Source organism: Panulirus ornatus, chromosome 58 (genome assembly GCF_036320965.1).
Source record: "Panulirus ornatus isolate Po-2019 chromosome 58, ASM3632096v1, whole genome shotgun sequence".
Lineage (NCBI taxonomy): Eukaryota > Metazoa > Arthropoda > Malacostraca > Decapoda > Palinuridae > Panulirus > Panulirus ornatus.
The window spans coordinates 20,207,624-20,220,190 of record NC_092281.1 but is presented as its reverse complement, the minus strand read 5'-3'; the positions used below and the strand labels follow the sequence as shown (position 1 = coordinate 20,220,190).

At 41.0% G+C, this 12,567-nt stretch overlaps 1 protein-coding gene across 2 annotated transcripts in view; it reads right to left on the bottom strand.

Annotated features, from left to right (window-relative positions):
- Positions 1-9,278, bottom strand: part of LOC139766634 (uncharacterized) — a 242,455-nt gene extending 233,177 nt beyond the window's left edge. Inside the window, exon 1 of one of the 2 annotated variants that reach the window (XM_071695510.1) lies at positions 8,649-9,278. In XM_071695510.1, coding sequence (XP_071551611.1) covers positions 8,649-8,820 — 172 coding nt within the window. In that variant the 5' untranslated portion in view covers positions 8,821-9,278. The remainder of the gene's footprint in view (positions 1-8,648) is intronic. The other variant, XM_071695511.1, reaches the window with a different exon arrangement.
- Between the last annotated feature and the right edge of the window lie 3,289 nt (positions 9,279-12,567).

Here is a 12,567-nt window from a genome sequence, read left to right as displayed (position 1 = left end):
TTTCCCCTATTTTCTAAGCCTTCTCGGTAGGCTGACATCCGGTTCATAAACCAGTTTTACGTTGATCAGCAAGTGTAAATAACACGAGTTAAAACATGACGGACTTAAGGCAGGTTTAACGTAAATATCGAGATGACTTGAGGAAGAAAAAAGTAGATAATGATATGGCCAAAAAGAAAAAAAAAGAAATTGTTTTTACGTGATTATCAAACGCGATCGAGGGTTTTATGCAAGACTACCAGTAATGTTGCACGCTTCACGGGCCTCTGTGGTCTGCCTGTGGTTGGGTAACGGACCATTAACTATGCATGTCTGACAGATCCCCAACTGCAAGTGTGTGTGTGTGTGTGTGTGTGTGTGTGTGTGTGTGTAATTACTACTGGTGTATTACACTAGTGTTGTTCCGTTCCTTAACCTTGTATACGTACATACCTTACATATTTGCTACTGTGTATACACACACACACACACACACACTTCCCTAAACTAGGTACCCATTAGTCAACCAGCCCCGGAGGAAGGATGAACACCTACGTTGGGTGTGGCCTAAGTCTACGCTAAGGATTAGAAACCAATGCGAACCCAACCCTAGGCGGGACCAACAGATTAATGGAAGTAACGCTAACCACTACACATCGAAGACCCGTGTATGTGTGTGTGTGTGTGTGTGTGTGTGTGTGTGTGTGTGTGTATGTGTCTGTCTGTCTGTCTGTGTGTGTTTCCGCGGTAAATCACGTATTTCGGACAGCGATTGAAAGGGTGGAATCACTGGCGAGCTAATCAACGAACCATTTTCCATTCAGTATTGTTGCATCACAAGCCAGACTTGTCTGTCACATGTCCCCCCCCTTACGGCAGTTACCACGGGAAAATTCATGCCTGTATGAAACTATAAAGACACAAGCACTAAGCTACACACTTGTAGGTTCGAGTACTGGAATATATTTGCGATAGGTGGTGTTCGCTTCAGTGTTAAACGGTGAAAACATTTTGTTTACCAACAGTGGTTTGTGTTCGTAAAAATTATGTCCTTATTATATGTTGCTCCGGCTCAACGTGTGCCAATGTTTACATGAATTACATTTACGACGACTTTTACGACCAAATTATTTAATGTATATATATATATATATATATATATATATATATATATATATATATATATATATATATATATATACATATATATATATATATATATATATATATATATATATATATATATATATTATTGTTTTTTTATACAAAATCGCCATTTACCGCGCCAGCAAGGTAGCGTTACGAACAGAGGACTGAGCCTTAGAAGGAATATCCTCACTTTGCCCCCTTCTCTGTTCCTTCTTTTGGAAAATTAAAAATGAGAAGGTAAATATATATATATATATATATATATATATATATATATATATATATATATATATATATATATATATAAATAACAGAAAAATTACACCAGATGCAAGCCAAAATTCTAAACTAATGGAACATGTATTTACCCAGAAAAACATTCAGATATTCCTTCCTTTACAAAGAATGGCCAAATACTGGTATTCAAAAGACCGCACATTGAAGTATTACGCACATCACTCCGCATGTGCAACTTGCTGACACATACACTCAACCTGTCAGATGACAATGTGTAATCTATTCCCTTTGCTCATCAGTATCTTATACTCCCGTTGAGCGAATACCAGTGTTCTCTTGACAGCAATGGTTGCTGTATAGAACCGCTCGCATCAGTTGGCAAAATGGGATCAGATATTTGATACAGCCATATCATACAAGGAACTTCCTCCTTTGAATTCATCGTGGTATTTCTTTTTCGCTGTTAGATATTCATCTTTATTGCGTCGTGAGTGTTCTATTCCACATGAAAATAGAATTAGATATTCTTCTCATGAATATTATCAAGCTATTAATAACTTTTTCCTGTATTTGAATCAAGATTTTCTTCTTTAAAATCTTTAATTTGTGCACTTGTCTTCATATCCATTCTTCATCCTCCGTTAGACGAACAAGATGATCATCATTTAGGTCTTCCAAAAGCATTTTGTGCTCATGAGAAATGTGTATTACAAGGAGACCGTGTCATAATGACAGCAACAATACCCCATCTATTTCTCCTCAAAGTAAGAATTGAAAAAAGAAAGAAATACGTATGCTTATTCGAGCACGATAAGACATCATATACAAATGAGAAACAATACAGTGGACCCTCATTAAGATCAGTGTAAATGGCAACTGAGGCCAGCCCCCTCACTATTGCAAAAGACATTGTGTTGCTGCACAATCCAAAGGTACTGCACAAAAATTCCCACGTCACTGCTTTTTAGAAGCTATTCCCCAACCAAAAGCTCGCGAGAATGGAATTACCCGTGATACTAATTCACTGCTTAAAACGTGCAGTTCACCGCCATGGAACAAAAGCTTGAAAGCAGGCTTATGAAGGCAACAGAGTTGGATATGTTTAAGCTGAGAGTGAGCGTATGATGACATCAGCTCGACGCAGCCTCCATTGAAATCAGACCAGAAACGTTCACAAGCTGTCTGTCGGATATTGAACACGACCATTATCAAATGGATGGTGGTTTGAATGAAGCTATTCATGAAAGTTAGACGAACTGCCGTCTCGCACCACTCTTGCGAAATGGGATACTTGGTTGAGCATGCATGCATATGTTACCGGACTCCGCCACCCCTCTGCTAGTTACGCGTTCGGAAAGGCCATATCATCGTCACGAGCTACCATATGGAGTGCAGCCTCAGAGTTGCTGGGGAACCATGGAAGCGGAAGTGGATCATAGGGTGGGGGAGGGGGCGAAAATTTTGGGAGCCTTGAAAAATGTGTGGAAGTCGAGAACATTATCCCGGAAAGCAAAAATGGGTATGTTTGAAGGATTAGTAGTTCCAACAATGTTGTATGGTTGCGAGGCGTGGGCTATGGATAGAGTTGTGCGCAGGAGGATGGATGTGCTGGAAATGAGATGTTTGAGGATAATGTGTGGTGTGAGGTGGTTTGATCGAGTAAGTAACGTAAGGGTAAGAGAGATGTGTGGAAATAAAAAGAGCGTGGTTGAGAGAGCAGAAGAGGGTGTTTTAAAATGGTTTGGGCACATGGAGAGAATGAGTGAGGAAAGATTGACCAAGAGGATATATGTGTCGGAGGTGGAGGGAACGAGGAGAAGAGGGAGACCAAATTGGAGGTGGAAAGATGGAGTGAAAAAGATTTTGTGTGATCGGGGCCTGAACATGCAGGAGGGTGAAAGGAGGGCAAGGAATAGAGTGAATTGGAGCGATGTGGTATACAGGGGTTGACGTGCTGTCAGTGGATTGAATCAAGGCATGTGAAGCGTCCGGGGTAAACCATGGAAAGCTGTGTAGGTATGTATATTTGTGTGTGTGGACGTGTGTATGTACATGTGTATGGGGGGGGTTGGGCCATTTCTTTCGTCTGTTTCCTTGCGCTACCTCGCAAACGCGGGAGACAGCGACAAAGTATAAAAAAAAAAAAAAAAAAAATATATATATATATATATATATATATATATATATATATATATATATATATATATATATATATATATAATATATATATATAATGTGTGTGTGTGTGTGTGTGTGTGTGTGTGTGTGTGTGTGTGTGTGTGTGTGTTTACTTGCTGTTTTCCAGTTTAGCGAGATAGCACCCCGAACTGACGAAGAAATATGGCCTTACTCGCTCACATCCATTCGCAAGCTGTCATGTGTAATGCATTGAAACCACAGACTCCTGTCCACAACCAGGCCCCACAGACCTTTCCGTGGTTTACCACGGCTGCTTCATATGCTCTAGTTCAGTCCACTGACAGCACGTCGCCCCCTGTATAACAAATCGCTCTAAGTCACTCTATCATAACCTGCATGATTTACATCCTCCTGCATGATCAGGCCCTAAGGACTTACAACCTTTTCCACTCTATCCTTCCATCTCCTATTCAGTGTCTCCCTTCACTCTCTCTTAATTTCCGACACACACATAACCCACAGGTCAAACTCTCCTCGCTCATTTTATCCGTCTGTCTAAACCAATTTAGCACATCCTCCTCAGCTCTCTCAACTACACTCTTCTTTTAACCACACCTCTCCCTTACCCCACCATTATCTAGTCGATCAAACTTCTTCTCATCACTTATCATCCTTACACATTTCATTTCCAACACGTCCATCTTCCGTATATTCTCATTAAGAGCCCACCCCTCGCAACCTTATAACACCGTTGGAACTACTACACCTTCAGGTATGCTCATCTCTACCCTCCCAGATACGACCTCTCATATTTCCTTCTTTAGAAATGACATAGCTCAAGCTTTGGTCGGTCTCTCGTCAAGTTTAAAAGGTTTGTTAACTTCGATTTGTACCTAAAAAGTAGTTTCAAGCTATTTTGATGTCTGCCAAGATATTCAACAGCAGTTTTAATGTTTAACTCTCTTGCACCTGCTGATCAAAAACAAAAGCATTCAATACAATACGTGCCTCAAATTATCATACACGAAAAACCCTGAAGCACCAGGCTATAACCAGCAGCCTCGCCCACAAACATCTAAATTACCTCTCCGTTTATGTACAGGGAATGAATACACATGGCTTTCAGCTGCCCAACGTAATAAAACCGGTGGATAAATCATATGCATCTCATTGCCCATTGGTATAAATGTCACTTCCAATTAACCAGTCACTATAAAAGATTCTTCAAAATGATGTCCAGGCGCTTACGTGAAAAAAATATCTAATTCGAAACTAATACCCTCCAAAATCCTTCAACATCGACGAGTCAGACATCCAGCAGGTGTTAAAACCTACACAAAAGGGTTAGATTTCTCTTCCTTGTACACTGAAACGACACGTCATGAAGCCACGTCCACAGCGAGTGCATAAATGGTCGTAGAATTATCCTAAACATCTGAAGAAAGCGTCAAGAGGTTCTACAGTTGGTGGATGTAACTATGACCATGACGGAAATCTGCACAAAGAAGTTTTTCAGCTGTCGCAAAGACACAATTACGACGGTATTCTAGACCGACACAGACGGGTACTGAAAATTCTCCATTTTGAAGCTTCACTTGCCTGACGCTTTCGTGAGCTCCATAACGTACATCATCATCTATACTACGTAATTTTCATGCCCAAAGACGTTAAGAATATTTGGTAAACAAGGTAATGAAATTAGAAAAAAATATCTTGGTTCCATTTCGAGATCCAGTGCCACAGACTACGCGAATGAAATTTATGATATGATATACGGTTGCCACGGAATATGAAATTACGTGTAAAATCGACCCTATAATTCTTCGTTCTGTATGTAACAGTCAGCCTTATCTATAACCACAAGAACCATCATGTCTTCATTAACGTATGGCCATGAAAGACTGCCTCTGTGTATGGATTAGTTACTGTATTAGATAGGGTTGTACACATACGTAGCTCACAAGAGAAGGTGTTAAAGACTCCGAAATTCACGGAGGCGTTTTTATGAATCACCTGCCAGTGTTCCTATCTTTCAAAATGATCCATGGCAATCAAATGCAAGACATACTAAGTCATGTGTGAATAGAAGACGTAGGGCTGGACTTTGAATGCAGTTCAATTTCAGGAACGACTGAGCCTTATTCTGAACTCCTTAGCTTGTTTGTGTAGTTATGTGGCATTGAATTCTTACATTTATCTTCACCGTAAGATATATACACAAGTTCCGGTACATTACACATGACAGGCGCAACCTCCCTAACGTAAGATAGTCGAAAGAGTACGAAAAATCAAATTATATATATATATATATATATATATATATATATATATATATATATATATATATATATATATATATATATTCCTTAGAATGATAATAATCCTTTGTTATCATTTTGCTAGAAATATATCAACGCATTTGCTTAAAGCACTATAGCCCATGCTTAGCCCCAGAACTACAGTGCACAGTAATGAGTTAGTGAATAGAGTACATTATATGTGGACGACATCAACCCATCCCGCACAATGTAAGTACGACACTTCAAAACTTAATTTCAAGGCATATGTTTCTTGATTTTTCTTCCCGTATGTCATTAAAAATTCCCCACAATTTATCCATTAGCTGGCAGGAAATGTAGCATGATGGTTGAAAACGTATCGCGAAGGATTTGGCAACGATACCTTCAAAAAATTATTCTTTTACGACAAGTCTATTCAGTCCGAAATGACTAGACAAGAAAATCTCTCATCAAGAAAGGATGACGGATTATCCACACCTCGAGCGTTGTGGGAAGTAAAGAACATTTGTGGAAAGAAAAAGGGCGTCACCTGGCTTCGAGAAGAGTGAGCTCTATTACGTCATTTCCGGGAGAAAACTGGTAACTTTGCGGTGGGTGTAATGGTACTCACCCATCAAAGTTAACACTACCTAACAACCATTACAATCATCTGGTTGTTTCGACAGTCAGACGGGGCAGTAGCATTTCCGTATTGTTAACATCGATGTATAATCAAGACCCTATGAGATCATAGAACACGAAGACATCATTCATTTTATTATCATTAATCTTTTCTAATTTTCTTCCACCTTAATCGATTACAGCATAAGTTTGTCAATTGCGTGAACAATGACACATAGTCACTAATGTAGTACATTGTTCATTTATCTACGTCCAGCTGTGAATAAACATGACACTTGTATGATATCTCTCAACTCTTGATATTCAACTGTACATCGAATGTACTGCATAGATAAGTCGAGAACTTGACGTCTTTTTGAAGCGGGTGGAGGGTAACAAATCTACTACTGGAAGAGGGATCAAAACGGAGCATTTGGCTACTCGATCGTGCAAACCTGAGGATCGAGTTCTTCGCAGAAGAATTACGGGACTTGTGAGGTTTACTGTGGAACGACGGACACTTGGTGTGGTAATACTGTATGGTAGCCTCAGCTAAACCTCCTCACACACACTATTATCAGTTTATCGTTCATATCCTATGTAAGACCAGTGACCATATAATAGCAGTACGTTAATCATTCATCTGATGATAGAGATGTTTTATGCACATGAATAAAAAGGACAAGGGTCTGAATTTCAATTGAAAACTCCAAGAGGCAGTTCTTATATATGTCTGACATCGAGAGATTTAAGATCAGAATATATCAAGGGTGTCGTTCTAATCATGACGCAAGCAGGTAAGGAACTTTCAGGCCATGGGAACATCTGTCATCTATACCAAGAAAACAAGAAACTTTTCCTTAATATCATTAATGATCATGGCTTTGGCAAACGATTGCTTTGCCGGGGTCAAATAACTTCGCATCTGCAGAATTGTTGAAAATGGACACTATACATTTTAAACGCCGAATAAGTTTATTTGTTCGTCAGAAATTCTCGTAACTGTTTCTTGCTACATGTATGTTTTGTTTATCAATATGCAATGCTAAACACGTTTACATTACCTGCTCATTCCAGACAGCTTTAAACATTGCTTATCACAATGCTGTGCACAGAGACGCTAAGTGCATCTTGGAATCCTAATCACGAAATGAGCGGTGTGATATTCAGCACTATTTGATTATGTATATCCAATCTTATATGGATAACTGTCACACGATTTGATCTCAAACTGATATCGGACAAATTACACCAACGGGAGATATGTTATCACGGTCTAAGTGTCCTTGCTGGCGATCCTATCGCTGGAGGAAACTCTGATATAACCTTTAATCACTCATTTTCACTATCACCACTTAACATCTTTTTTTCTTTCTCTCTCTCCCTCCTTCTCATCCTTACCAGCACTGTCTTTACTCGTATTTCTACGTCTCCAAACTCTTTCTTACGTGCTCGCTGATTCCTTTAGTTCCCTTCCTTTTCCCCCACACGTTAAACGTAAAGTTACGGACGGCATCATCCCGGAGCGATTTCAACGTAACAGTAAGCAACAATCCGACTTAACTCGGCTTCGGATTTTCCATCTTGTCTCTTCCCAACGTTCAAAGTACGACCTCTGATGGTTCCTTCAGGTTTTACTCGCTCTTTTTAAAAAGAAAAAAAAGAAAAAACACAAATGCAAACGCTCAAGCACTCTGCTTGTCCAGTATTAAGGCCAAGCCAAAGCTCAACGGTTGACACACTCGGAATATCACCCACAAAAACCACCCCGTTCACCTTTTACCGTCAGCCAGTATCATGGTTAACCGCGCGCTAGCCCACGTACTCTCTCGGTGGTAACAAACAGTCCAGCGCTTCAGCATGTCCTTATAACCCGACCGCCCAGCGTATAACAGTGTCTTGTGGAGACGGGACGACACCATGGTCGTGTGACGTCAAATAAGCACACACAGTGACACCTTCCATAAAGGCTTTCCTCCTCCTCCTCCTCCTCCCCGAGCGTCGGCTCCTCTTCCCTACACACTCCTGCCTTCTTCTCTCGCATTTCCCAATGTTCTCACGTTATTCGTACCATCCGTTCCGCTCTTTTCCTTCGCCATTGTCATCTCCTTCCCTCATCCTTGACTCTCCTTCGCCTGCATTTTATTTCTTCCTCTCTTTGTTCCTTCTCTCTCTCTCTCTCTCTCTCTCTCTCTCTCTCTCTCTCTCTCTCTCTCTCTCTCTCTCTCTCTCGGGGGGTCTTACCTGTTAGTCCACTGAGGCCGGCCAGTCCGCTGAGAGCCGCCAGGTTGGGGTCAGGAACGGGCGTGGGGTCAGCCGCGGCCGACCTCCGCCGCCGGAGCGCCCACGACGCTGGGGTGCCTGTCACCGCCAGCAGTAACGTCATCCAGCACGCCCACCCTCTTCTCACGCCCATGGCTGATGGAGTGCTTTCTGGCTCTGGAGGGGGGGAAAACCCCTATTCTTCTTCTCGACGTCTGGGATAATTCCGCACCTCTACAACGAATGGGTTGGTCACCTCTGCACTGTTATCTTCGATAAGGATTCCAACATTTATAAAATCGCATCAAAGTTCACTGATTTTGGGAAAAAAAAAATTATCTATATATACATACATATATGTGTATGTGTATATATGTATATACCAACTTGACTATCACAATACCAACGCCAATAACCTGATTCTCATTATGACGTTAACAAAAACGCCTTCTCAAAACACTGGAATTCGTAGCTATATGATTTTTTTATCCTTTGGTTATCGATACACTTTATCCTTTCGCTTTCACTAGGCACACCCCCAGGTGATCGGCTACAGACTGCCCCACATCACATCCAACTCCTTCGATGGTCCGAAGCCAACTGGGGACCGGTTGATCTTTGGGCCCCGACTAGACATTTGCCCGTCCAGCCCAAAGAAAACGGGTGTGGGTTTGGTGGATGAGGAGGGGATATTATGGTATTTATGACTTTCAAACTGAATGGCCTCGTCGTCTTGGATATTTTTGTCATACGTCTATTTTGATTTACATACATCATCGAAAGATAGATATAAAAATTCACTATAATTATAGGAAAGATAAGCTAACCTCCACGTACATTCCATGCCACGCTTTACGCCACACACACACACAGACACACACTCACGCACACACACACACTACGCCGCCGAGGACGCACCGTTCAATAGGCAAGGACGACCTGCGTTCCTTTCTCCTGACGCTCGGAAGGAAAACGCCCTGCCCATCACCACGCCGACGGACTGGCCTGTGTCCTCGTAACTTCTCACCATCCTTGGAAAAAAAAAAAAAAGGAAAAAAAAAGAAGTAATAATCATATGACACTAGTGCACTGCGCTGTGGACCCAGTGATCACACACTAATCGATGTAGTACCTGAAGAAGGAACTTGGCATTTGTGAAGGGTGATAGAGAGAGAGAGAGAGAGAGAGAGAGAGAGAGAGAGAGAGAGAGAGAGAGAGAGAGAGAGAGAGAGAGAGAGAGTTGAGGCGAGAGGAAGCACATTAGATTGGCTTGACGGACTGACCAGACCCGGCAGGGTGCTCGTCTCAAAAATGGTGTTTGGCAACGATCCGCCCATAAACAATTTCTGACGAAGTACCTTCTCCAAACTAGGGTCGTTGGTGTATTGTCATAAGAACGAAGGCAAACGTTCCGTAACAACGTTTTTCTCGACTGTAACGGCAATACTGATGACTGTATGAATGATGACGTATTTGACCTAGTTTGACCTCTATATCGTAGCTCTTCTGGGACGCGATTTTTAAATCGTTCAATCATTTCACACGTTTTCCTCCCAGCCTCCGATATCATCTCAACCTCACACGTCTACAGGAATGACATACAATATAAACCAAAAAAAAATTATCTACATGAATAGTAAATATGTACGAGGCATAATTATAACCAAATAAGAAAATTAAGTGTATAAAGCTAAGCACTCCTTCTCTTTATCTCTTCCCACAATCTAAACTGTGGTCATGGGAACCTAGGAGCAGGCTAACAAGTAGAGGTGAGTCGACCACTCACCATCCCATTACCTGCCGCCCTTATTGCCCGCCGATACCACTTATTACCCGTGGATTAGCATGGCCTCTTTCCGGAAAGTTATATCCACAGGACAAGGTAGTTTGATGTAAGGGGACGTGATTTCATCTATAATTTCCCAAATACCAGTTTCGATGAGCGTCCTTGTGGTCCCCCCAAAATCCTTCGGAAGGTTCCTGTAGCCCAAGGCTGCCCTACTTCCAGTAGCAAGGAAATGTAGACTCCTTTGGAATGAGAAGTTCCTCGACGAAACTGTACACCCAGTGATGAGAGATCCTCCCCTCCCGTTTTCCAAAAGAAGGAACAGAGAAGGGGGCCAAGTGAGGATATTCCCTCCAAGGCTTAGTCCTCTGCTCTTAACGCTACCTCGCTAACGCGGGATATGGCAAATATGTATGAAAAATGAAAAAAAAATATATAGAATATTACACATGACAGCTAGAGACTGAGTGTGAACTAATGTGGCCTTTTTTGTCTGTTTTTCCTCGCTAACGATGGGGGTGGCGATGCTGTTTCCTGTGGGGCATGTGGCGCCGCGGATGGATGAAAGCAAGAGAGTATGAATATGTACATGTGTTTATATGTAAATGGCTGTGTATGTTTATGTATATGTGTATATACTGATATGTATATGTATGTATATGTACGTGTATGAGTGTATATATGTGTGTATGAGTGGATGGAACTTTCTTCGTCTGTATCTTAGCGCTACCTCGCTCACAAAACATCGATCACCTATAATATATATATATATATATATATATATATATATATATATATATATATATATATATATATATATATATATATTCCTAGACTCCACGAGTAGTATATACACTCTGATTGAATCGATTCCTAGATGAATCTTACCAAATCCTTTATTCTGTCCTCCTCAAAGATTATATTGAATGATGTCAGTCTATAGTGTTTTTCCCCAAATTTGTGTGTCGTAGAGATTTTTTCATCTGTCCTCAGAAATCTGAATAGAAGCTTATGACAGAATCTTAAAAGATGAAATGGGCAGAGTTGAGTTTCAAAGCAATTCGATTCGATTTATCAAATCTCCCGGTTTAACCTCACAATTTGACCCTCTTCCCCTGTACCATAACGTTAAATCACTCTCCCTCCTCTTCTATAGGAATCAGTTTGGTTTTTGCTCCCCAAAACTGGCTGCTCGTGTGCCCCTCGGCGCAAACTAGACCGCGTATTACTGGGCAATTCACTGCTTTACATAATTACTGTGTGGCGGTTGGCAACTAAAAGGAGGGGAGTCATGATAACTATTTCTTTCTCTACGCTGTATGTAAGACAGATTTTGTTCCATTTCTCCCAAACTTCTTGAAAATATCTATCTTTTTCTTGCTTATCTCTTGCTCTCCATAAATCTCATTACTTTTCATCCAAGTTCCTACCGTGATGTAGACTTAGGTCCGTGACTGGAGCCACCAACGTAAAGTTACCCGATCCTGTACATCATCAGAAAGCCATGAAAGACTGATGGGCTCTTTAACACCAGTATGGACTCAAGGTTAGAAAGAAACAAGGGGCTTTGTTACGTCTGTCTCGGTATTTCATTATACACTGAGTAATGAAAGGTTTTGGCTGGTATGATCGGAAAAGGAAGTGAGATCTGAGAAAGTCTAAAGGCGTTGGAAGGTGAAACGTAACTTCAATGGCCAATGATGTGACGCTCATGAGAGAGCGAGAGAACAAATGTAGAATACAAGGGACGGTAAAGAAAGGCTGGATAAATGTTTAGGAGGAAGAGATTGTTTAAAGCAATTGCCAAGAGACGGCTTGAGTTAGTGTGTAACGAATATAATGAGAGAATAGATAGAAGAATTCTAGAGTTCATTAAATTCTAGAGCTCAGTAAATTCTAGAGTTCAGTAAATTCTAAAGTACAATAATTATGTTCCGGATGTTTCGGAAGAGAAAAGTGAAGAAAATACCATTGCTAGGAAGAGGATTTTGGGTGGCATTCGACAAAGGAAAAGAACCATTCGGGGAAATATACAGATGAGGACACAGAATATTAAATACCTTTCGTTGAAAGGAAGAAATAGACAGATGATAATAACAGAGTGACTGCTATCTT